The sequence below is a fragment of the Pituophis catenifer genome, unplaced genomic scaffold, assembly GCF_029215685.1.
Source record: "Pituophis catenifer annectens isolate HBS135680 unplaced genomic scaffold, rPitCat1.0.hap2 SCAF_2, whole genome shotgun sequence".
Taxonomy (NCBI): Eukaryota; Metazoa; Chordata; class Lepidosauria; order Squamata; family Colubridae; genus Pituophis; species Pituophis catenifer.
The window spans coordinates 176,925,633-176,952,765 of record NW_027256882.1 but is presented as its reverse complement, the minus strand read 5'-3'; the positions used below and the strand labels follow the sequence as shown (position 1 = coordinate 176,952,765).

The 27,133-nt window shown below is 41.2% G+C and overlaps 2 protein-coding genes across 4 annotated transcripts in view; both read left to right on the top strand.

The window, feature by feature from the left end:
• The window catches only part of CACNA1F (calcium voltage-gated channel subunit alpha1 F), a 60,969-nt gene extending 49,074 nt beyond the window's left edge, over nucleotides 1-11,895 (top strand). The window contains 11 exon segments of the mRNA XM_070934453.1: nucleotides 591-692; nucleotides 1,079-1,209; nucleotides 1,410-1,544; nucleotides 6,896-7,107; nucleotides 7,227-7,358; nucleotides 8,352-8,515; nucleotides 9,253-9,363; nucleotides 10,612-10,759; nucleotides 10,802-10,874; nucleotides 11,584-11,728; nucleotides 11,810-11,895. Coding sequence (XP_070790554.1) covers nucleotides 591-692; nucleotides 1,079-1,209; nucleotides 1,410-1,544; nucleotides 6,896-7,107; nucleotides 7,227-7,358; nucleotides 8,352-8,515; nucleotides 9,253-9,363; nucleotides 10,612-10,759; nucleotides 10,802-10,874; nucleotides 11,584-11,728; nucleotides 11,810-11,895 — 1,439 coding nt within the window.
• A 5,949-nt stretch (nucleotides 11,896-17,844) lies between these two features.
• The window catches only part of SYP (synaptophysin), a 32,206-nt gene continuing 22,917 nt past the window's right edge, over nucleotides 17,845-27,133 (top strand). For all 3 annotated transcript variants that reach the window (XM_070938175.1, XM_070938173.1, XM_070938174.1), the window contains exons 1-2: nucleotides 17,845-17,891; nucleotides 23,350-23,415. In XM_070938175.1, the coding sequence (XP_070794276.1) occupies nucleotides 17,874-17,891; nucleotides 23,350-23,415 (84 nt within the window). In that variant the 5' untranslated portion in view covers nucleotides 17,845-17,873. The remainder of the gene's footprint in view (nucleotides 17,892-23,349; nucleotides 23,416-27,133) is intronic.

Here is a 27,133-nt window from a genome sequence, read left to right as displayed (position 1 = left end):
TGTACATGAAGAGAGTTCCTATTTTCAGGCTTCTAGTTAAGCTTCCACAAACCTTTTCCCTGTTCTCAAAAACTCCTCCTATGTCCCACCTACCCTAATCCCACAGACTCCTCCCTTCTCTCCACTTTTTTCTCCTGCTTTTGTTTTGCTGGAGTAGTGGAAAACAAATTAGATGAATCTGTGATACCGTAGAATAATGCAGCTGTTTTAGAATCATATGTTCTAAGGCTGTCCTAATATGCTGTTGTCAAGAACCAACCTTCCTGTTTTACTAAAACAGACGATAATGACAGTGATGCTTTCCCCAGGCTTCGTGCCTGCCATTTAAATTGGTTTTCTCCAGATGTGTTGGACTACAACGGGAATACAGTATAGTTATAAGGCTGGAAAGATGTCTATAGATCACATATCTAAACCAGAAATATTTTTCTTCCCCATTTTCTTTTCTTTCCTAATTCATTTCACCTCCATCTGACTGTATTCCAACTATTCGTTTTTCTTAGTTCCAAATAATTCCAAAACTTGGGATAGTTTTGGATAACTTAGTAGAGGAATCAGGAATAAAATCTCATTCTCCTCTTCTCTTATAGGAGACCTGGATATGGCCAATAGGGAACTCCGTGCTGTCATCAAAAAGATCTGGAAACGGACTAAGCCCAAATTACTGGATGAGGTGTTACCTGTTGCAGAAGGTCAGTATTCCTTTGTCCTTTCTGTTAAATCAATCTCTTATCAAGTCTCCAGAAAGTCAAGAGAGGAGGGAAGATTAAACATTATGTTAGCTTAATGGGCCACTTGTTGAACAGCTGTTAAGACTTGTTTGGTGCTGCACCAGTTCAGATTCTGCAGGTGTAACAAAAATATTTTTTTCCTGATAACTGTTCTTGATGCAAAATGGAAGTCATCCTTGAAAACAACAAAATGCACTCAGCACTACAAGAACACTGGTACTATTCTCTTGTAGCTAAAAAAAAAAAAAGCCAAACATTTCTGTAACATCACCTCAAGGTTTTTAGGGGAACATGAATGCTCTGAACTTAGCCACAGGTTCCTAAACGCTTGCATCTTCCATTGGCAGGGGAGGAGATAACCGTAGGAAAATTCTATGCCACATTCCTGATCCAAGATTATTTCCGTAAATTCCGTAAGCGGAAAGAAAAGGGACTGCTTGGACCAGATGGGTCCCCAAGCAACTCCTCCGCCTTGCAGGTAACTCTACACCTTTTAAAGACGAATCCCTTAAATCAGGGGTCTCCAACCTTGGCTACTTTAAGGCTTGTGGACTTCAACTCCCAGAATTCCTCAGCCATCTTTGCCAAGGTTGGAGACCCCTGCCTTAAATGGTCAGATGAAGAGACCCTGAAACACAGATAGCTGATCTTTTTGTTTTGGGACCTCTCCCCATTAAGGCTGGACTGAGCTACTTACAAGATCTAGGGCCTGAGATCCGCAGAGCAATATCTTGTGACCTGGAAGGAAAAGAGGAGGAGGAGGAAGAAGAAGTTGAGGAGAAAATCATTGAGGAAGAGACAGCCATTTACAAGGTAAAGACTTTGTTCCAGTTGGATTTAAGGAAGCAAATTTGTAGTTGTGAAAAGGTTACATGGTTGAAAACACTTTATTGATTTTTCTTCAAAGAAAAAAAATAGATTAGGAAGGATGCTGGGTTGGAAACCTTTCGGACACATTTGGTTTTTTAAAATTTATTTACAGGAGATATGTATTTTTGCATGAAGGAACTTTCACTCATGTGAACCCACTCATGTGTGCTCTGTTCTCTGAAGTGAGAAAACATTTTTTGCCAGTTTAATAAGAGTGAGATCTCCATTGTGTGGATGGCTCTTATCTGTTGATCTATAACAAGGCTACTGTTTATTGGAACCTTCTTTGGAGTAGAGTACAGTTAGCTTCATATTCATAGTAAAACCTGTGTTTTGCTATGTTGGACATAGTGGCTGAAGGTCCTGGGAAATCATGAGTTCTAGTTCTTCCTTAGACATGAAAACTGGCTGGGTGACCCTGAGACTGGCAGTCTCTCTCAACTCAATCCATGTTACAGAGTTTATTATTGTAAAAAAAATAGTATTTCTACAAAAAGAAAAGGCAGGATATAAATCTAATAAATAATAAAGTATTCCATTTGGGAAAGAATTTTGTTGGAACTGGGGTTTTAAAAAATGCTTAATTTTCTTCTCTGGTTGGGGTAGTCCAGTTTTTTCTTTAACCCTACAGTTTGTTTTAGCACAGCTTCCCATGGTGCACTTCTAACGTGCGGACTACAAGTTCTGATAAGCTGAGAATTATAGCCAAGTGTACCTCAAAACCCACTCAAGAGCATGGGATCCCTGGAGCGTTAACAGAGAGCTTAACTCCAAGCATTAGTTGCTCATTGATTTTCCTTTGGCTGTGATTTGGTTCGATATTGTTATTTAAGTTAAGACAGAGTTTCAACATGGAATTAAAATGAATAGATTTTAAAAGATGAATGATTTTGAAAGTCAAATCCTAGTGCACCTCAAGCTAAATGCAAACGAGATAATTCAGCTAGCCAGTTCTGTTTTTCCACACCTACTCTTCTGTGCTGAAATTGGAAAAGGTTGCTACTAGGTTTCTAGGAGAGCAGATGCATGTACAATATGGTGTTATGAACTGCAGAAGAGAAGAGAATTTGAGATATTTGGAGAAAGGGAATAAGAATTCTGTCTGCAGATTTATAATGTGTTTCTAGCTTGACAGGGCTAGAAAGTCAGAGACTACTGTTCTTATTTTGCATGAAGCCTCTAAAAGAATTTGGAGAGCATTTTTTGAAAAAAATTCCTCTGAAGATTTCTTGCCTAGTTCCCCTCCTACACAAACCGGGAGCCAATTTCTATCATGTGGCATATTAATGGCTGATTTCTAAAAAAGAATTATGGCTCAAATTGCTCCCTTAAGTCTAAAAGCTCTCTTTTTCTAGCAGGTTTGGAGCAGGGGTGAAATCCAGCAGGTTCTGACAGGTTCTGGAGAACCGGTAGCGGAAATTTTGAGCAGTTCAGAGAAACTGGTAGTGGAAACTTTGAGTAGTTCGGAGAACTGGCAAATACCACCTCTGGCTGGCTCCAGAGTGGGGTGGGAATGGAGATTTTGCAATATCCTTCCCCTGCCACGCCCACCAAGCCACACCATGCCCACCAAGCCATGCCCACAGAACTGGTAGTAAAAAAAATTGGATTTCACCACTGGTTTGGAACTAAAGAATATACAGCAATTAATTTTCTGTGAGTGAGCAAAGTTTACATTGACTTCAGTTTATTCCAAGGGTGTCCACAGGGGGGGTTAAAAAAATCAAAATGATGGGCACAACCATGCATATAAAAAGTGCTTGATTGTATGATTGTAGCTGCCATCTATATTTTTTGAGCCCCTCCCTGTGGACACCCATTATTCATTCTCTCTTTCATGATTGCATTGTTTCATATTTAGTTTATGAGTGCTGAGCTTGGGCATTACAATTTCTTCTCCAACTTCAAACTCTAGAATATTGGATTATCATCAGACTGAAGTTTGATTGTTGAAAGAGACTGCATGGACTTTTAAACAGTCCCTCTGCAATTTGCATTAGAACTGAACTAGCCCCAAGAGGGTCCATGCTCTTAAAAATCTCCCAAGGTAGAGAACCCTCAACCCCATAAGGAGACAGTTCCACTGTTGTACAGATCCTACCATTTAGAAGTTTTTGCTTGTATCTAAAAAAGAAATCTAGGTTGGTGCGACTTGTAGCCATTATTTTTGTTTCTACTTTCTGTGGACATTAACAAGTTCCCTATGGTACCTTTTAACATCTTGAATCAGTATCAAATCTCCTGTTAATCTTTTCTCCAAACTGAGCATCCCAAATTTCTTTAATCTGTTATTTTAGACATATCCTCAAGTTCCTATATCATATTTGTTGCTACACAGTACTCTGGTTTGGAGTAGAAGAATATGGGTATTTGATGTACCTTTTGTGCAGTGCTTTGTTTGATGAAGCCCATAACTATGTTAGCTCTTTTAGCAGCCGTCTCACACTGCTGGTTCATGTTCAGCTTGTTCTCAGTGACTGAGCCCTTTTCCTTCTATGATGTTGTTGCAAAGCCACAAATCTTGCAAAGCCACAAATCTCCCTAAATATTATCCATTGCAAATTCTCCCTTTTGGAGGTCATCTTGTTCCTCTCAGTTCAGACTTCTAACCTGTGCAATCTCATCCGGTATTTTTGAGTATAGAGACCAAACCTTCCATTTCTGCATCATCCACTTATTATCCAGGTCATTAATAAAGATATTGTATAACACTATCCCCAAAACAGATCCTTGTGGGATCCCATGGGTTACTGCTTTCCAATTTCCAGATCAGGTTTTCATGTCATTTCATGCTCATTGTTTTGAGTATAGTTAACCGGCTATTTCCTGGACCACCATCCTACTGTGTCATCTAAACAACCCTTTAATGGTTTATCAGTGAAAACATTGTGTGGAGCCTTGTCAAAAACTTTGCTGAAAGATGGGTAGCTCAGATCCTCAGCATTGTCTTTATCCACGTTACCTTGCCAAGAAATGCAATATTTGTTTCTCAGGACCTATTTTTGACATATACTTATTAACTTTTAGCAATCATAGCACTGTCTTCAAGACACTTTCAAGTGGCCTGATTCCTACACTTCTCATTTGAAGCATTGTAAATGGTCCTTGCTTGTTAGCTGTTCCTTTCATTTCCAATAAACATTTTTTTATTATCAGTTCCTTCTTGATTTCTGTAGTCTACTACATTGGCTTCTTTAGACGTTTCCGAGTTTTCTTCCTTACTAGTGTTGTTGGAGGCTATGTAATCCTTAATTTCTTTTTCAAAAAGTCGCAGCCACCTACATTTTTGCTTTTAAGGTTTTATTTCTATAGTGCTTTTCTTACTTCATTAAAATTTGCCTTTCTACTATCCATGGTTGGAGTTTGTTTTTTATGAAACTTTTTTTATTAAAATCAAGAACTAGGAATGCATGGTTACTTGCTCCCAAAGTTCCTACCACTTTAATATCCTTAATCATCTCATCCTGGTTAGTAAGTATCAAATCCCAGACAGCAGATCCCTTAATGCCTACCTCAATCATTTTAAAAAAGAAATTATCACTAAGGATGAGTAAAGAATATATGTGACATCTTATGTTTGGTAGAATTTATCTTCCAATACATATCTAGTAGTTGAAACCTCCCTTCAGAAATACATCAAGGGGTATTGGGACTTCAGTGAATCTTTTTCCTCTTCTGATTAGTTTGATGATTTATTGTAGCAAGTTATTGCTTATATTAGCTTGCCCTGCTATATTAACCCAGATGCTTTCAACACTTGTATTACCATCAGTCCATTAGACCAACTATAGGGAAATTCATTCCTTTTACACAGCACTATCCAGCGTTCTCTCTGATGTTGACTGTTCCTCTAAAGCAAGCTGTACCTCTCAAGCCATCCCACTGTGTTTCTGTAATCACTGTTTTATTATGCTTACCTTTCTGTCTCATGACGTCTGATTGACATTGCTTCTTACTCATCCTTTATGTATTAATGCGGAGACATTTAAGATAATTGGTTAGACTCCCTGTTTTGACCTCCATGCATTTCTTTTCTTCTTCTTTAACTGGTAATTACCAAAAAAAGTCCTTTTTCTTAAAGAACGTTTGCTTTCATTGGGAAGCATTGATTGGGGATACCAGCTGGGCTCCATGGTTTTTTCCTCTTCTCCCCAAAGCCATGAAATAAACCTTCATATGCTGGAGGGGTCATGCATGCCTTACAATGTCATTTGTGTCCAGTTGGATGAGTAGGAAGACCTGTGATCAGCCGTTCTGAAAAGTCTTGCCGGTTTTTTAGTCACATCTCAGATCTGGGCACCCGAAGGGCAACACGTAAATGGGTTCTCTTATGTTTTCTCTTGTTGGGTCACTATCTTTCATCTAAGGATTGTTAACAGTACAAGGCAAATACAGGAAAACCTGAAGTGCAACTGCTAAATCCATGAAGAAATGCACTGCCTTCCAGAATTATATTCATGAAAAAAAATAAATCTAAACGAATGTAAGGTTATGGAAGATAGCACTTCCATCAACGATGCTGCTTGCTCAGAATAGTTTAGTTTAAATAGAGCAGATGATGCTGGGAGTGGTCATAAGGGCATGGGCGAAACATACAACTACATGTAAACTGAAATATGTCATTAATCACAATTCTTTATAAGTGTAAATAAATGTTTTTCCTGAAGGCCTGGGTTTCCCAGTGCTGTAACTGATATTGATTTTACTTTGGAAATCAGTGGGAAATCAATTTGGTCTGATTACAAAAAGGATAATTAGGACTGCTATTTTGGGAATTATATATATACAGTCTAAAGAAAATGGGGGGACACCAGAGCAAAGAGCACCAAAGCCTAGAAAGCTGCAGGTATGCAAATTTGACAAAAAAAGAAGCTCTGAACGTAAGACTGAGGTTGGCACGTAGATTTGAAAGAACAGGCTTGGTTTAAAATATCTAGCTAGATCACATAAGCTATCCAGGAACAGCAATGAACAACAGGAGCCTGGTGGCTCAGCAGACTAAAAGCATTGTGATTAACACCAGCTGTCTGCAATTACTGCAAGTTCGAATCTCACCAGGCTCAAGGTTGACTCAGCCTTCCATCCTTTCTAAGGTAGGTAAATTGAGGACCCAGTTTGTGGGGGCAATAAGCTGACTTTGTATAAATATACAAAAGGATGAAGGCTGTTGCTTAATGCATTGTAAGCCGCCCTGAGTCTCCGGAGAAGGGCGGCATATAAATCAAATTAAAAAAAAAAAAAAAACAGGAAAATTATTGATTTCTAAGACTTCCTTCCTTCCTTCCTTCTTTCAGAGTTCTGAGTTATATAGTGAAGCCCCTGAGCACCATGCCTCAGTTGCTGAGACTCCAACAGAACAAGAAGACAAGACTGTGGCCTCTCAGCACCTCTCTAAGACCAGCTCCTCCCATGTGTTAAATGGGCTGAAGCCCTATGAAGAGAACATTAGTGGCAGTGATGAGCCTGCTGACTTGCCTGTTGTTTCCATTCAACGCAGGATAAACAGGTGCTGAAGGGTTGAATGGGCTTTTGGACAGGGGAGGAAAGAAGGTAGTTGTAAATTCAGTGGGGCATGGTAAATTATGGGAGGGTATGTAATTCCTCACAACCATATATTTCATCCAGGCAACGTTCCAGTTTCCCACCAACAGTAGAAGAAGTAGTTAACCACACTGATGTTTGTATAGAGGACACCTCAGCTGAGCAGGGAAACTATAGCCGAGAGGAAGACTCTGAAAACCTGCCGCCTCATAACAAGTATGTGTTAGGGACTGAAGCATAGTAGTGCAGTATAGAACCACAACATTGGCTCTTTTTTGCAAGTAATGACAAGGGAACTGGATTTGCTTCTTGGTACTCAACTTCCATATTTTTTTTAATTAACTATCCAGTAGATAAATAATATCTCTTCCAATGCCATGTCCACACACTATCATGATCCCTCTGGATATTTTCACCAGAAGAGGACGAAAGGACAGATGAGCAGAACATTCTGAGGATGTCCTCTCACCTGAAGCATCGAGTAGGGGCAAAACTACGCCTTCTAATTCTTCAGAACCTATGTCTGACTCATAATCCCCAAACTCCTAAAAACAATTTTGTGAAGCAGAGGGGCAATGCAATGTACAAGGTTTGCAAGATCAGCCACCCTGTCTGTAAAGTTGTACTCAGGAGCCAGGTATATCTCCCTTAAGAGCTAATAAATGTGATCTGAATATGGGAGAAGTACTCCAATGCTTCTGCATGAAAGCCTTTAATAGAACAAATACTGGGAGCTATGTTTATCATCTGTGTATCCCAAATCTTACTTTACTTGCTCAGCTAGACTGAACTACTCACCTTACCTGCTTTTCTGAATAGCATGTTTTGGCCCTCCTATTTTTGTACCTGGACTGTGCTTGGATAAAGTCCAAGCTGCTTTCTCTTCACGGTCAAAACATCATAATCCCTGACTTTAGTTTACCAGACTGTGTCCTTTATCCAGGAGAGTTTGTTTCTGGCCGCTGCAGATGGAGGGCTTTTTTTTTGAGGGATCACATATATATTGCAGTTGGCTCTTAGCTATTGCAGTTTATGCTTTGCAGGCTTAACCCAACTACCTTGGAACTGAGCAGGTGAGTTTGCCACTCTGACAAAAATGCCCAGAGAAACATCCATGGTGATCTTTCACACATTCAATTAAATTCGCTCCTAATTATTGGGAATAATGCACATAATGGGTGGAACTTTGTGGTTGCATTTCTCATGCAGGCAGCCTCATCTGCACAACCCTCAGTCCCACCAGCATCACTGGCAGAGTGGCTACGGGGGCTCTCTGCCTCTGCTCTCCCATCCGGTCAACAGCAGACTCGGCAAAGGAGTACTGGACGGCAGGCAGATCAAGCGCCGGCGCCTCTTGCCTGCCACTCCCGCAGGTCAGGATGATGGGGATTTGGTCTTAGGTGGAGAGTAGCTGAAAGAGAGATGGAAGAAACTATGCAAACCTGTCTTAGTTGCAGGAATATTTATCTATCACACCACAGAAAGCTGTCTACAGTATCTACAAATGAAGCAACAATGTCTATACAGTCTCTTTAGTACCAATGAATGGCAACAGGCTAGGGGCAAGAACAGGAAATAGAATTAAATTTGGAAATGGTATCTAAACTGTCTACTGTTGACCTCACCCCATTCCTAAGAGGTCTGTAAGGGGCGTGCATAAGAGCACCAGCGTGCCTACCGTCCCTGTCCTAATGTTCCCTTTAATTGTATTCATTTTATGTATTCAATTAATGCTTATACTTATATATATTATCTAATATGTACTCGACAAAATAAAAAAAAATATGGGGAAAATTTGGAAACACAAATTTTTAAGTGAAGAACTACGGTAAATGCAATTGAATAGTCCATTGGTTAGGATGGCTATAAACAACTGTAGAGTTACTTTATCCACTCTGTTTTCACTTGCATTCCTTCTTCTGGTCTTAGAAAAGTGTGTAGTCATACTATGTTTAGCTTTTTTTTAAAAAGTATGATGAGGAACCGTTATACATTTAGTGAAAGATATTTGGCTAAGCTAAACAAGGGGCTAGTAGAAGGTGGTCCTGCACCAATGGCTACTTAACACCTGCTCTGCCATTCCCTTCCGTCACTTTCCTTCTTTGGGCAGGCCACAAACCAGCCTTCAACATCCAGTGCCTGCAGCGTCAAGACAGCTGCGATGACATCCCCATCCCAGGCACCTACCACCAAAAGGCACCACTGGGCCGAACACATGCGCAGGTAAAAGAGGATGAATAGAGCCTTCTTTCTAAAAAAGAGACTTTAGAAGCAGCAAAATCCTTCTTGGAAAACAATATCCTTTTGCTTTTTGAGTTCCTTCCCTATTGTTCTCAGTATGTAAGGACTGTTTATGAGACAGACATTCTAGTAAGATTGCTTCATGTGTTGTAGGGATGAACCTGAATTCTGAAAACAGGTATAAGTCTGTCTCTCTCCCCCCTCCCTCCCCCCCCTCCCCCCTCTCCCCTCCCCCCTCTCACACACACACCAGTTTGGCCTCTCCTAGCTGAATGAAATGCTGTGTCCATTTTAACAGTCATGTTGTATGTAAGTCAACTGAACACTTCAGGATGTTCTTCTGTAATGGTTCACCTTTCTTCACAGAGAATATGTGACAGTAGTTGTACTTGTAATATCAGTGGTGGGTTGCCCCCGGTTTGTACCGGTTCTATAGAACCGGTAGTAAAACCGGCGGGAAGCCCCGCCCACCGACCCCGACATCAAAATGCTTCTGCGCACGCACACACGAGAGAAGCAAACACGTGCGCACAGCCCCGTTGCAAACCGGTAGTAAAGGTAAGTAGAACCCACCCCCGTGTAATATGGTTGTTTTATGATCAAACCAGGTTAATATTGTTCCTATTGTTGGCTGTTCCATTATTTGATTGTACCATGCATCAAACCATTTACACCCACTCTTTCCAATCTCATGTCCACAGGATATAATTCCCAAATACCTTACCAGCATGCTGGCTGAAAATTATTGCAGGTTGGTTCCAAACAACTTAAGGTCTCCAACCTGGAAGAAAGTAAACACAGATTGTTTCTCTGCACTGTTATCTACCGGAGTATCCCAGGAGTTTTAATGGCTCTTCTCTCCTACTCTGCTCCACTGTCAATAAGCGCGCCGAGCTGCTTCTGCTTTTCCTTGGAGCATTTCTTCATCTACTGTAGCTCCAGATGGTTCACTGATTGGGAAAAGCTCCCCAGATAAAGTTCGAGACACTGAATCATTGTGGGCAGGGCAGGAAAAGACGGTGTCAAGTTGAGATGGCCTTGCCCTGCCCACAATGATTTTGGATTTCAAGCTGTCAAAAGACTAAACTGACCTTTTACTTTGTAAATCGAAAGACTGTTAAAAAGCAGAATAGCATTATTGTCATTAGGCTGACTGCATCTCCCTTTCTCTTTCAGTCCCATCAGGGCTATGGCAAGTATAGCTCATGGCACAGTGGCAGCCGCACTTCAACATCTTCCTCGCAATCTTGGGCCACGCCTCCAAAACGGGGCCGGCTGCTCTATGCTCCGCTCATCCTAGTGGAGGAGGAGAGGGTGCCAGGATACAGCTGGGAAAAGAATAGCAGCAGCCTTCCACCCATGTCGCAGGCCCACTGGTACAGGAATGAAGCCGAGCTGACCTGCCACACCTATGGAAGTCTCAAGGTTCCAAGCCCACTCCGGCACAGCTCCGGTGGAAGATCTGGCAGCGCAGACAGTCTGGTGGAGGCGGTGAGTGTGGGACAGATCTCTGTTTCCTTCAAGTACTATAATTTAGACTATCACATTAAAGATACAAGTTGTACAAGCAATAACACAAGTAGTAACACGAATAAAAAGTCTGCATCTCTTTCTATTTAAACTCTCATAACATAAATTACATACCCCCAAAAAATTAAATAGGAAGAAATCAAACAATGTATCAAAAGAGTGTAGAGAAAAAAATCAAAAGAAAATGAAAAAGTGAAGAAAAATAACAATGTTAATGAGTAGCAGTGTTATATTAAGCTTATTCAAAATGTTACAAATAAATTTTCAACACTAAGGTGAACCAGAGAGCTACATTGTGTAGCCTTTTCTGCCACATAAAGCCTTTCAAAGGCTGGGAAATGACAGATTTCATGCAGCCATAATTCAGTACACATGACCTTCCAGCGTACAGAACTGAATATAGGACAGAATATTTGACCAAGGTATTTTAGAGAACAAACAATTCCCAGTCTTCCATTTTAGATCTCTACTTGTTGGAAGCCTTGGAATAAATCATCTGCAAGTAAATTATCCTTTTTGGTCAGTTTTCAGGTATAATGCTGGGACCACATTGATTTCTCTTATGGATGACCAATAACAGGACCAGGATGGAGCAGTGCAAACTTTCTCATCCTATTTGATCTCTCAGTGGACGATACTACTAAACTTGCCTTTCTTCTTTTTCTCCTAGGTGCTCATCTCCGAAGGCCTAGGCATGTATGCACAGGACCCAAATTTTGTGGCCTTTACCAAGCGGGAGATTGCTGATGCCTGCCACATGACTCTGGATGAAATGGAAAGTGCTGCCACGGACTTGTTGAGTCGCAAGTCTGCTGGTGGTGATAGTAGCAACCGAGGTGGTGGAAGCCACCTTCTGTATAGCAGTGATGGGGAACATAGCGGAGCTGAGAGTCTAGGCCTTGTTTATAGTGATGAAGAAAGCTTCCGTTCCCATGAGGAAGAGGACTTGGCTGATGAGATGATCTGCATCACCACTTATTGACCAAGAAATGCCCTCCCAGCAGGGCAAAAAGAGTCAGTGGCTGCAGAACTGTTCAAAACATTGCTATGATGGTTGTGGTTATTTAAAAAACAACAGCATTCAGGGTTAAGAAACCAAACACTGTCCTCACATTGATTGTAGCAGAAACAATTATTAGAAAGACTGGATAATAAGCTTTCTTGATTTAGGGAACCTGCTCTTTATCTTCCAGACTTTGGCTCTTCCAAAAACGGTACAGAAAACAGCAGCCTTGTACCTTTTCTTCTAAGGAAGGGTTCTGGAGTTGAACTGGAATTCCCACACAATTAGTTCTGGTTTTTTTATCAAAAACAATAGATATTGTTTAAAAGATCTAGGATGGGAAGCTATTTTGCCAGATCATATTAAAAAGAGAGAGAAAAGGTAATTATTCTCCAACATCTTTTCCCTGATGTTCACTAATTACAACCAGTTCTTTTATAGTTGCTTTTACAACATGGTCCCTTCCAGATACTTTGGATTTCAGCTTTTATACTGTATTCTCCCAGCTTCCCATAATGAGGTCAACATCCCACAAATGATCTTGGTGTCCTGAACTTTATGTAATAAAGAATCCAGAACAACCTCTGGAGTTCCTCCTCATATACTCACTTGAATGAAAAGAATGTGTATGATTATGGGGGTAGTTGTCTGAGGGTGGGAATCCAAAGTATTAAAGGGAAGGCTATCATGATATGAATTTGGAAAAAAACTTTTATAGATATTACTTAATCCAATCTATTCTGCTCATAGAAGATTTCCCTATGTCTGTTGCCGTACAAAGCAGGCTAACCTCCCAATCCAGGAAATTCTATGATTTCCCTAAATTAAAAATGGATAACCTTCATCTAATTTCCTTAAGTTGCCCAACGTTGCCCAAGTTACCCACATTCAACATCCAGCTACTGAATAAAGATGATCTAATTTTCTGCATTTGCAGAGGGAGGGGGGAGAGAAGAAGCAAAAGAGGCTGTTGGTCTTTGTTGATAAAAATACTTTTTAACAGATTGTATTTCCTCCTTGCAAGGCAAAACAAAGTAGAATTACTTTCTTAGGATCAGAGTCCCCTGAAAACACACATTTATATTTTGTTTTTAAATGGATATACTTAAAATAATACTATTTTATCTCCCTATTCAGCTCGAAAGGCTCCCTGAATATTTTTGTAGAGTGCATATAGCTTCAGGTCTTGAAACTGAAAGACAGGCCATAATATTCTGTATTTCATCTGAATCTGGTTTTATTTTCTCCTTATCCTTATTTTACTTCTAAGGATGAGGAGAAAATACTGAATGTTTTTAATGATCAAGCAGGATGGAAACAGTTCAGGGAGAAGATGAAGGGGAAAAAACAAACATGCCAGTAAAGCTGAGGAAGGGTGGTTTTGCTTCCTTTTTTTCCTGCTGTAGCTGGATGGAATTTCTTCTTTCGCCTACAGTGGAGAAACCTGCTCCTCCACAGATTATAATTCAACCATTATAATTCCCAGCATCAATCATTATATTGCCCAAGCTATTGGAGTTAGTTAGACAGCACTGAAGAGGGCAGGTATGCTCATATTTCTTCCGTTTGCTTCTGAAATCATGTAAAAGGAAATCTGGAGGAGAGTAGTTATTTAGGCCTACATGTATATGAAATTACTTTTTTTTTCCAGCATTAGAAAGGCCAGTTTTTCAGTTGCAATATTTTTCTAATCAATCTTTATTTTCAAGGACATTATTATCTAGTGATAATTTAGAAGTGACGACACATTTTCGAAATTCTCCATAAAAATGTATGACTGGTCATGAGATTTTCTGACTACAGTGATCATAGATTTGAAGGGGCTGGATTGAAGCCAATTGCAGAAATCGGTGAATAAATAACATAACTGTAGGCTGCCAAGTCTGTTAACAGACAAGGCAAGCCAAGAAGCAAACAACGTACATGGTCAAAATGCATCAAATTTTGAATTACTATTATTGTGACAACAAATGTTTTTTTAAAAAACAAGATACTCAGAAAGCTAAATAATATTTGATTTTAAGGCTATGCTTGGTGTCCTCCTTTTGGCAGACTTCTGGTAACCCTAGGTGAGAGGAGGTCCTCCAGCTGGGTTGGCTTTTTGCAATGTTTAATTGATGAGCTAATGTCTCTATTACCAACAGATCCCAGAGGCCTTTGAGCTAGATAGCTTTTATATTACCATCAAAAGACATATGGATAACATGGGTGCTGTATGAAAGCCCTGACCTAGGTTTTAAAAGCCCTCAATTCAAATGCTTGAGAGGTCCCTTCCAAGGCAGCAAGATAGGCAGAGAGTCAGAAGAGAAAGGTAGAGGCAGTATGAGACCATTTTGAATTCAATCCAACCTATATTAGCTTTGGATTTACCCACACAGAGCCCTTTCTAATGGGTGACCTATGAGGGAAGGAGAGTACTGACAGATTAAAAGTTCTTTATTCTGGCATAAGTTTGCTATCCAAGGACAAAGACCCAGTTTTTGTGCATATTTAGTTCACATAAGCCTATCATAGATCCAAAATATGTTCATGAGTAACGCTAACAATCCCTTGAAATTTACAAAATCATGTGGGTAACATTTTAAATAAGCTTTCTATAGTATATAGAACCACTAGAGTTTGAGCTAAAATTTATAGGTATATCAAATTAAGTATTAGTTCTTAGATGAGGGAATAGAAGGGGACCATACCAAATTTGCAGATGACATCAAGCTGACAGAAATAGCCAACACCCCAGAACATAGGCTCAAGATCTAGAAAAATCTCAACTATCTTGAATACTATCTTAAAAAAATGAAATTCAGTGGTGAGAAAAGTAACTTAGGCAAGAAAAACCAAATGTACAAGTATAGAACAGGTGGAACCCAGCTCAAAAGCAGTAACTGCAAAAAGATCTAGGAGTCCTAGTGAACAATCACTTAAATATGAGCCAGCAGTTTGCTGCAGCCCCCCCCCCAAAAGCCAGTCCTTGGCTGCATTAACAGAGGGATAGAGACCGTGTGAAGTGTTAGTATCACTTTATGATATCTATGTCAGTGTTCCAGAAAACCCCCCAACTTCAAGTAAAAACTCTGAAGCAAGCATTTTTCAAAGTTCTATTTACTAGAATAGGTAAACTGGCACATCTGAGAAAACCCGAATCTGAGAGGTCTGGTTTTCCCTCAGTAAATCAAAACCCCCAAAACCATCCCCTCCTCAGTCGATCACATGCTCCAATCACCATCTGTCCCATCTCGAGACAGCACTCCGAGCACTCCTCCAGATGCAGGATCGGCCTGACCTTGACCAACAGGAAGAATGTTATTATGTCTACAGACAACCCCTCTACTAAATCCCCCCTCCTACTTTCCCACACATTTCCCGGTTATTTACGGGACCGCCTACTACCACAAACAGCCTCCCACCGGCCGGTACGCTCTCATAGAGAGGGGCTTCTCCGGGTGCCGTCAGCCAAACAATGTTGACTGGCGGCCCCCAGGGGGAGGGCCTTCTCTGTGGGGGCACCCACTATCTGGAACGAGCTCCTCCCAGAGATACGGAGGATCCCGGATCTGCGTACTTTCCGCCGTGCTCTTAAGACCCTCCTATTCCAGCAAGCTGGCCTGGCCTAATTTTCTCCTCTTTTTTAAAATTCTTTTAAATCGAAATTTTAATCTGTTTTAAATTATTGGGATTTTTAATTGTCTCGGGCTAAATTATTTAATCTGGTTTTAATTATGTTTCTAACTTTTGTATCTATGTATTTTATTCTGTGCCTGTTCACCGCCCTGAGTCCTTCGGGAGTAGGGCGGTATATAAATTTAATAAAAACAAAAAAACAAAACATGAGAAGGTGGCAGCATGGAAGCTTCCGGCCTAATATGGCTTCCAAAGCTGACAATCTTGGTAAGACCACACTTGGAATATTGCATCCAGTTTTGGTCACCACAATATTAAAAAAATGTTGAGACTCTAGAAAAAAGTGCAGAGAAGAGCCACAAAGACAATTAAGGGTCTAGAGGCTAAAACATGAACAGTTGCAGGAACTGGATATGTCTAGTGAAAAAAAGGACTCTAGGGGTGACATGATAGCAGTGTTCCAACAACATTTAAGTAGCTGCCACAAAGAGGGAGTCAACTTATTCTCCAAAGCACAGAAGACGAGGCAAGAAACAATAGATGGAAACTAATCAAGGAGAGAAGCAACCTAGAACTAATTTCCTAACAGCGAGAACAATCAACCAGTGGAACAGTTTGCCTCCAGAAGTTGTGGGTGCTCCATCAATGTACATTTTTAAGAACAGATTGTATAGCCATTTGTCTGAAATGATTTATTCCTTGCTTGGGTGGGGGTCTGGACTGGAGGACCTTCAGTATCCCTTCCAACTCTAATTATTCTGTTTTGTTATTGTTATTCTTTCTAGATCACATGTATCCATCCCATGATCATAGAATAATAACAGAATAGAATCATAAGAGTTGAAAGGGACACTGAAAGTCTTCCAATCCAGACCCCAACCCAAGCCCAAAGAAAGTCTGGAATGGTATAAACAGTATTGGCGAACCTTTTCAGTACCAAGTGCTGAAATGGGAGCATGTGTGCAGGGGGAGCACCAGAAACCGGAAGAGCAGCTCCCCAGCGTGTATGTGCGGGAGCGCCGGAAACTGGAAGAGCAGTTCTGATGGCGAACCTATGGCACGTGAACACCAGCGCATACGCACCAGGGAGCTGCTTTTCTGGTTTCTGGCGCTCCTGGAAACCCGGAAGAGCAACGGGTGATGGCTGGTGTGCCCAGAGAGATGGCTCTGTATAGGATCTCTTGCCAGTCAGGAAGTTGAACTAGAAGACCTCCAAGGTCCCTTCCAACTCTATTATTCTATGTTCTCCCCTTTCTAGGGAAAAAAATGGAAGTTACTGTTCAATTAACAAAGATATATATTAAAATCACAGTTAATCAAAATTATGGGTTTCACTCATGTAGTCAATAACATACCTCTACCTGTCATTTCTCTTTTTTTTTTTTATAATCCTCTGATTTTGAAAAGTGGCACAAAATTAAAACAATATTTCTGTAGACTTTTCATAATTATATATATAAGATACACAAAACCATTGAGACTACAATAATAACTGGAACATAAAGGAATAATAAGACAGTCCTTTGTTTTAAGAATATCAGAACACAGTATTCTGTTTGAAGGCATCTCTTTGAAGGGCTTCCGGTCCATATCTGATTTTAAATCTAAAGTCCTCCCAGAAAAGTGGCTTAAAACGAACCATTCAGCCTCTGGGGAAGAGACTGCAATTGCCATCTTCTATTATGGTGAAATATATTGCATTCATATTAATTATTTCTAAAGTTGTACCTGTACATGTTAATTTCCCTGCTGCCCTGCCTATCAGCTTCCTTCACTTTCAGTAGCATTCCTGCATTTTGGGGTTAGAGGCCTAGCATTACTTTTACTATGTAGAGCAGTGCTTCTTAACATTAACAAATATAAGTTGTCTGGACCAACTCCCAGAATTCCCTAGCCAGCATGCAGAATGTATGGATTCTGGGAACTGAAGTCCGCACATCTTAAAATTGTGAGAAACACTGATGTATATAGTATGACACATATAGTATGGCAACCCACACATACAAAATGGGTGTTCTATTTATTACGGGTTGCAATAGCAAAACATGGGCAAAAATCAGAGCAGAAAAGCAATTTTAACTTTAGCATCAACTTAACCTCCATTTCCCCCTCTAAAAGTGTTCTCCATTTGCCCAGAAAGAACATGGCTCTCATCCTAGCTTCGCCTGCCAGTAGCTTTGACGTCATCCCTCCCGGCTCTTCCAATCTCTCCCTACCGCTATTACTCTCCCCCCCTCACGCTCTTCGCCCCTCCCTCTAAGGCTGCTCCAGATAAAGTCCCCCCCCGCCCCAACCTCCCCTGCGCTCTGCTGCGTCGCCCTCGCTTTCCCCAAGCAAAGATGGAAGTCGTCAATCAGGTAAGCGCTGAGGATTTCAACACCGGGAACAGCTCCCCATAGCCTTCTTAGCGTGCAACCCCACATTGGGATGTTGATCAGCTAAAGTGGCTCCCACCCTTCCAATGGCCGCTTTCCCGCTTTAATCCCATCCTGCCTGGATCGAGATTGATTCTAAACCCAGCAAGAAGATGCGCCGGGTGCAGCACCATCTGCGAGGTGCAGCGAGACAAGAGCCTCAGTTTTAGAGGAATGGGGTTGGGGTGGGAGCACGTTTAGTTAGGTGAGCAGCCTCCCAAAGTGGGGGTGCAGAGTTGCGGTCTAATGGAGACGGGGGGAGTTCACATCACCCACTGCAGCAATTTGCAGGAGCTGCACTGAGCCCATCCTGGGTGGAAGGGAGGGGAGAGGAGAAGAGAGGAGGCTGTGAAGTTGCTGCAGTGAAGCAGCTGGAAATGGGAAATGGGGACTCTGGAGAAGGCAGATTCAAGATGATATAGGTAAATAGAGGATGGATAGATGGATGGACAGATGGACAAGATGGATGGATGGATGGATGACAGACCAGAGATTAATGTTGGGAGAGATGGAGGTCATTCATAATCCCCCCCCATCCTTTTCCACTTATAATTTGATACAGCAGCTCTAGATTGTAGCTGACAACTCTGGGTAATGTACAGGCACAGCAGCGTTCTGCCTGCTGTCACTGCAGCAGACTGGGAGGAAAGTGGGTGAGAAGGAAGAGCAGCCAACCAAAATGGCTGGGGTGATGCAATAAAGCTGCGCAATATAAAATAGGCTCTTAGGCTGTATTTAGGGAGCCAAAGGGCAGGGGAGAAGTGGGGGATCTTTGGGGGGGGAGGAGGGGGAGGGAAGAGAAAGCACGACAACAGTAAACAGACGGTGGGGGTGGGGTAGAGATGGCAATCAATATCACTGCACTGTTGGTTGGGAATCCGGTGCATGCAGAAAGTGTCTGCAAGTACTGAAGAGGTGGGTGGGCTTAGTCGCAATACCATAACTAGGAATTGGGAGAAAGAGGATTGGCAGAGTTGGAGCTAGGCATGTCATAGAAATTGGGCAAGGTGATTGCAGGGAAGAGAAAAACAGATTAACAGGATGATACGGAACTCATATGCACAATTCTCTTTTCCTTGGAGTTCTACCAAATGAATGAATAAATAAATAATGGTGCTTCCTATCAAAAGGAGGGTGGCCAGGCAAGCAATGTAAGTGAACACAAAGGATAAAAGGGGCAGCCCTTCTCTTTGCGGGGTGCAGCAGATGATGGATGGAAGGGGGATTTTGTCAATATGGTTGCGGAATAACCCCAAGCCAGAGAAAGGAGGAGGGAGAAGAAGAGCGAGGAAGGAGGGGGAGGCATGAGATGAGATTTTATTTGATCGTATTTTGAGTGGAGAAGGATGTCAGTAGGTAAAATGGGTTGGTTGGAGAGAGGTAGTTATAGATACTAGACTAGAGGAAACGGAGAACAGGCAAAATAAGATCTGTCGCTTAGGGGCAGTTTCTAATTCCTGTTCCCTAGAGCAACTGCAGCAAGATGCACCAGGCGGAGGGGACGATTGGCAAAAGGAAGTGATTTCTTCCCCCTTGGGAATGAAGGTGGCTTCTAATTTTCTGCCCTGATGGAGGAGGTTCAGTCAAGCAACGTTGTTGCACAGTCTGTGGGAGTCATATTTCAATGCAGTGGAAGTATTTTTGAGGAAGCCCCATGGATTGGCATGAACTTTGTATTCCCCCCCTCTTTTTTTTTGGATGAAGTGTCACTGGGGAACTGAAGTATCTTGAGGGCAGAGTGCTTTAAACAGATCAGAAAAATGGAAGGGAGAAATGTAGACTTTTCCTACGTGGGATTTTGAGCTGTTCTTTGCATAAGAAGAAGCATTAAGAGAACAGCCAGATGTCCGTGTGAAAGTATCGTCCACCAGCCAGTGGAAAAACATCCCTACAGTTTGCTATCCCAATGGCCAAGCCCTGTTCAGTCTCACTCAAAAGGCTCATGAATGTCCTAACAGCTTTCATTCAGGACAAGATAAGGAAAGAGATTGATGGATTCTCCCGCTTAGATTTCCCCTCTCACTGGGACTACCTGCCAGCAGGAAACCTAGCCACTAATTGTTCTCAGCATAACTGAATTAGTGTAGATGGTGTCCTTTGAATGGTGGGCTTAATCAGCTGCCTATATTAGGTCAGAACAGGTACTCTCGTGTCTGTACCTGCCAGCCAGGCTATTTTTGAACAAATATCCAGTGCTCTTTCAAAAGAGCATTAGACCTGTACATATAAAGAGCCTGCCTAAGACTGATAAGAACCTCAGAACGTGCTGGCCAAGAATTAGGCAAGCAAATGCCTCTGCAGCAGCGACATCTCTGGTGTCTCCTAGAGCCCAAACTGATATGGCCACACTGAGCAGCATTCAGTGATGGGGGGTGGCGGTGGCAGTGGTGCTCTCAGCAGTCCAAAGTGGCTAGGAACTGGACACATCCCAATCCCTGATCACATCACCAGCTTCCTATTGATCAAATGTGCTAGGTTGTGTCCTTGGCAAAAATTATGGTGGGACAAGAGGGAAAACACAATGTTAAATTTCAAACCGCTGATATTGACTTTAAGCTGCCTTTGCTGTGAGCTGGAAATGAGACAAAGACAGTGGCAATGGGGAAGGCTAAGAGAGCAAATTGGTTTCCTGGTTAGGGGGATATGAGGAAGAGCCCTAACTAAGGCTCTTGAAGAGCAAAGGGTAGACTTTGGGATATTCCAGACAAGATTGTCGCATTACATTTCTACCTGCTCAATTGTAAGATGGTTACTCAAAAGTAAGTCCCCTTGGGTAATAAGGAAGCTTAGGTCTGCAGACTCACTCAATCCTTGTTTCTTCCCTTGGATCTTACAAGAAAAAAGGAAAATATGAGAGGGCTTCTGGTGATGATGTTTCCATCCAACCCCAGTGGTTGTTTGATCAGCAAATTGTGGTCTTTTATTTGGCTTTTGTGAGCCTCAGGACAAAATGTATTTGATTCTGTTGGCTTTTAACTCTTTCTTTCTTTTTCAGTTGAATGTAATGTTTGTGTATTTTATGTTTTTTAGATGTGGAGCTGTCCATTTCTTCTAGAACAGATCAAATTATAAATGCAAATCAGTCAACTTTCTCAGAGAGGGGAATGTTGTTGCCGCTACCAACGCTTTTGAACATCCTGGCTTTTTCACTGCCGATAAGTGAATTATCTCGAGGCATGTTCTCATGCAAGGCAGGAGATGCTGGGAAACAGAATTAGTCCAAGCTGCTTGTGAACAAGATAAGAGGTTTTGCCCTATTGCCTGCAGGACAGTTCAGCTTTTGGATGGTGTGCGTAGGCAGTGGTATCACATTGCCTGTGTGAAGCTATACAAGTCAGAGATGTGTGTGTCATAAGAGAGCAGGGCTTTCAGTTGCACATCAGTGTAAGATGGGCAAATGTGGGACAAAAAAGTTGTGGGATCATCTAAAATGGTGGAAAACTGTGGAGTGGTTTGCAGTATAGGCAGATGTACCTACTCATAGATGTGTATGAAGAAAGGATCTGTGTCACTGATGTGCCTTGGGCAGACCTATATGCAAGAGTGCACCAGAGGATATAATGACTATCGTGCCAGTCTGTGGTCATAAGACATATTTTTGGCATATATCATGAAACCAAGGACACCACTCGGATAATAACATTTAGTGTGTTGACTTTACTGAGCTAATCTATATGATTAGCTATATGAAGCAGTTTTGATTCTTGAAAATGCTACATAATATTTATATATAGCTGGAAGATTTCAGCATTCAGAAAACTGCAGCATTCATGTGCCCCACACACCAAAGATTTATGAGCCTTTTAAGGTCTCTGATATGTTTGTCCTTTGTTGAGTGCTGCCTGTAGTGTAGGAACAGATCTATCTAAGAGAAAAGCCATGTTAGATGACCGATTATGCATTGTCTTTGACCTGTTTCTAGGACAGTCTCTTTCGCCTTCCAGAATAGTGATGGAAGTCTCAAACAGCCTTCCCTGACCTGATGCAATCCCAAACCTATCTGATGCTGAGAATAAGTTAGCCCTCACTTCCCTGGGAAGGTGCTTTGTGAGGAAGAGGGGCCATCACAATCACAATGTCTCTCCTGGTTTGGCATTTGGGGATCATGACAGGGCTTCATTACTGAATGTGCTTCTTTCGGTTATCTCCATTAAGATACCCTAGCAAATTCTAAACTAGTTATCTTTTCTGTCAACAGTCTTGAACTATTTTTCCTTCTCTTCACTGCCCCTTCTACTATGGTTTTATCAGCGCTCATTGTTTTTTTTTAATAAAGTTTTTTTTTTTTTAAAATAAACGAAAATTTAGTACATCATTCATTTCTTCCATGTGACATTTCGGTGTTATCTTCAAAAATTTCTTCTCTACTCAATCTCCTCTGTCTTCAATCTCACCAAGTCCATTACAAAGGTTTTCCATTAGTATAATATTCTAATTACAACTTTTTTTTTCTTCAATCTGTTTTAAAACTTATATCTCTTTTCTAACCAATAGTAAAATTTATTCCATATCTTAAAATATTCTGAATCTTCTCTTTCCTTTATCATCATAGTTAATCTATTCATTTCTGCACAATCTAAAATTTTTTAACTTACTTCTCCCTCCGATGATATATTCTCTGCTTTCCAACCATCAGCTCACAAGAAGCTCTCATTATGTTTTAGAATTGCTTTTTTAAAAAAACCTATCTGAGCCAGCACCTTTTTAAAGAGCAAAAGAACAGCCCAGAAAATTAAAGAAAAATGTCATTTAACTTACCCTATTGCGGTATACCGATTGCGGTATGTTTCCTGAGTATTGGTTACAAGGGAAGCTAAAGTTAATCCAATTAGACCTTTTCTTCCATTTGGCATCCTTTGGATGTGTTGGGACTGGGATTGCCAGAATTCCCATGATTCTTGAAATTTCCTTCCAACATATCCAGATAATGTCAAGTTGGGGAAGCCCGACTTTAGCTGGACACTTTTGAAAGACACTCTGGGCCATTGTCCTGTGTGATTCCAAGGTTATTCTCTTTTGTTGTAATGCTTAGAAAAAAGCAAACTGAACAAATGATTCTGAGAAGTGTGGCAGAGAGCTTCCAACTATAGCTTCTGTTCTTTAGCATGTTTGCTTTGCTTGAACATGTTTGGTGGATCCCAACTGATCTAAGCAGTGGAGAGTGGGGGATGGAACCTTTTGATTTTCTGAATGAGATAAAAGGAGACAGGACAAGGGGTGGAGCTTCATGGCCATACCTATCCTTCGTACTCATTAGATTCCAGATTCACCTTCAGCTTATCCAGCTGAAAGACGTCAAAGGTCTGTGACTTTGGACCAGTACAGGTTTCTGCTTAATGCAGCATCTTAAATGCATATATTTCACAGGTTTGTAAACTAAATTTCCTTTCTCTTTTCACAGCTTGTGGCAGTTGGACAGTTCCGGATCTTCAAGGAGCCCTTGGGATTTGTAAAGTTGCTAGAATGGGTGAGTCCACCATATCAGCACTCCTGCAAGTCAAGAGGAGTCTGTCTAAGTCCTGTCTTCATCCTGCTTAGAATTAAGACAGATGCGCCAGAGATGACAGTGTTTGCTTGTTCCTTCTCCCAAAGTTGCATCCATCTCTTAAAGGTGGAGAAGGTTTGCTTTCTTTGGCATCTGATCAGTTATAGTCTGCTTCTGAGCCCTGGCTGGGCTCCAGCTGCATGTGAAGTCAAGTCTAGGGCTGAGAGATAAGCTCCTGGGTACTATTACCAGCAGGATTTGACTGCTTAACATTGGATGGTCTCACGTGTGGATGAAGTGTCTCACTTTCCCCTGTGCTATCTCCAGAATTACTGGGGGTTGCCAACCATTCCTAGCCTAGACCTTACAAGAATGGGTTGGAACACAGCCTGTTTGCTGAAGCATTGAACCAGGTCAGGCAGACTATTCTTCCAATCGTCTGGAAATTCTCCCCATCACAACCACTGTGACCATAGCAACCTAGCAGGATGTAAGGCAGGGATACAGGGAGAAAGTGCTATCATGATACTGTAGTGCTGGGATTTGCTAGTGATGATGCCAGCATCAGAAGAGATGGTGCAAAAGAGAGACCCCTAGCTCAGATAGAAAACTGGCCAAAAAGGGTACTCTGCCAGGAACAGAATGGAAGTCCAAGCTACGTCCAACCTGAGAGGCAGAATACTCTCTCTCTCTCTCTCCCCCTCTCCTCCCTCCCTCCCTCTCTCTCTCATCATCTGTCTATCTAATTAAAATGTATTCCAACAACTAGGTAATTGGGAAAGATAGTGAGATAAAATGGATGGGCCAATATGCACGGAGAGTTTCTCACACAACGCTCATGGAACCAAATATCATACAGCAGTTAAGAACTTACTGTCCTTGAGTTCCTGCTGAATTAAGAGTTTTTGTAAATGATGATACAGTATTAAAATGTGCTTGCTGTGCAGGTGCCATCATGTCACCTGTTACAGAAACTAGGGGAAATGCTTGAAACTATGGCTGTTGATTAAAAGGTTGAATCTGCAACTCTCCTATCCTGTCCACCTATCTGACCATTGCTTCCCACATAAATATCCATACACAATTAAGCCAGCCTGAAACTGGTTACTACTTGGAAAAGAGGCCATTAAGATTTATTTTTATTTTTTTTAAAGAGCAATGCAAACCACTTCCATTTTGCTGCCAAGAAAACTCTACTTTGTGGATATGGCTATGCAAGACATCAGGAGTTGAACACAACTTGAGGAAGCTTTTCCAATTGTTCCCCAGTCCTAGTCTGACACTCTATTTATCACTTTAGATCTCACTACAAATCCACAGTTGCCGGAATGAATGCATATTAAGCAATAATCATAAAAGCCAGGGTTGTATACCAACTAAACTGTTGGGATTGGAGACACTCGGGTCTACTCTAACTTCAGGCAGAGAACCTCCTTGATTGACTTCAGGTCACTTTCTTTCAACTCAACCTCACAAAGTTGTTGTTAGGAGGAGAAATGGGAGAAGATCGTGTTCCGTACACCACCTTGCGGAAAAGTAGACTATAACTATAACAAATGAATAAATGTCAACATGGCATAAATCTAAGAGTCAACTGGAATTGGAAAAAGTAGTGCTCTACATTAAAAGTTGAAGTGACAATTCTAGACCATTAAAGCATAACGTAGAGAATAATATCCAAATATATAGGCAAACAAGCTAGTAGTTTCAAACATCTTTTTGGCCATCATGACAGGAGTGCCATTTTTTCCCCTTTCATTCAATTCTGTTGTAAGAAACAGCAAGTATTTTAGACCACACACAATGAAATCTAAAATAAAAACAGACTTTAGAAAAATCAGGAGCAGTCAGGGCACTTGAGATGGAAAATTCAGATGCTTCCCCTAATTAACAGAGAGCACACTCCATAGGGAATCTGCCTGTTTTATTGCAACGTTGGTAGCTATCTTAGAACACAATAAGAACTGGAATGTGTGCAGGAACATTGGTTGGTGCCCAGAATAAATATCTTCTCTATATCTCTGTGCCTCTGAAATCTGGTAAACATGTTTTAGGCCTCGTTAGTATTCAAATTAGAGATTTCGAGGAATGCCCAGGGCTAGAATGGAAAATTAAAACACTCTGTAAGCGGCACCAATTCACTTCCGTATTGCTGCCTCCAGGATGTGTCCATGAAGTCACAGTGAGCCAAACTTTTCCAAACTGATTTGGAAAAGAACTTATCTTTTTATGTTATGCTATTGTATGGTATCATCACAAGTTATTATATCAAGATACCAGTATAAACTAACACTGAGCCAATAGGAATTACATTTCCAGTGCAGCGGTCGATCTATTCAAAAGTAAGTCCAGCTGAAATTCAGAAGAATTACAGCCCTTACCTGAAATATTAAGACAGTCCAGTTATTTTTATAAAATATAGGTTAACTACCAAGAATGTAGAGTAACACTTAAAGTCACTCAGTTAAACAAAACACACACCAAAAAAAAACCAATATCCAGTTTTTAAAAAGTGAGTTTGGAGGATTGAAGAGGAAGGAGAGAAAAGAGTGCTCTATAGATAGATAAAGGGCAGGGGTGTGTGTTAAAATGAGGACTTTAGAACTCTCCCCTCCATCATACATGGGCTGTAATACCACAGATAACCATTGGATGGCAGCCAAGAGTTAAACTTCTTATGCTCTCATTGCTGTCATCTAATGACTGAGCAGATCTTTGCCACTCAGATACAGGTGGTTTACTTTTCCCCTCTTCCCCCCATCTCCCCCGGCAAACCCCAGTAGCTAAGCACATTGAAGTAGTTTTCTCCCTACTGCCTTCCCAATACGTTAGGCTACAGTTCTCACAGTGCCTGGTGATTATGGGCCTCATGTTACAATATATCTGGAGAGCTCCAGGCTCATGAAAATTGCTTTGTACAATTATTTGGGCATTCAACTTAACCTAATTGTTTCAATTCCTGTATACGAATATACCCATTACAAACGTTTTCTTTTGGTATCATCAATAACACACACACAAAAAAAGAAAATTTATGAACAGAATTTTGAACAGGGAAGCCATTGATGGGATGGAACACAAATGCAAATATAAGACCCTTGTGGTTGAAGCCATCCTGGATTTTGGAAGCTGAAAAATATGATTCCATATGACCTTGGCAGTTTGGGATATCTTTTCCTGGGAAATTCTGGAGGTCAGATATTCTCTACTGGATAGAGCAGAGGTGGGGAATGATGGCCTCTTTATGACTTGGCTGGCTTGGGAATTCTGGGAGTTGAAGTCCACAAGTCATAAAAGTCCAGCAGGCCTGGGGCCGTTGATCTCCCTGTTGCAATCTGGTGAGATCCGGCTGTGAATGGTGTGAATGGGTTTTAATTGTTTTTAATGTTTTAATTTTTAATGTTTTTATATATGGTTTTTAATGCATTGTAAGCCGCCTTGAGTCTTTGGAGAAAGGCGGCATACAAGTTGAATAAATAAATAAATGGGCCATTGTTCCCCACCTCTAAGGTAGATCAAGGATTCCAGCCTTTGGAGTCAATGGGCATGTTTGGATATGCAGGTATTTTTCGAACAATGGTTACCATGGGAAATATGGCCAGACCCAAACCCTTGTATCTACTAAAAATCAAATGAAGAACTTGCCTGCAGCCCTCCTCACCATCCCATTTTCTAAGAATGCCTCTGTCATTGAAAATAC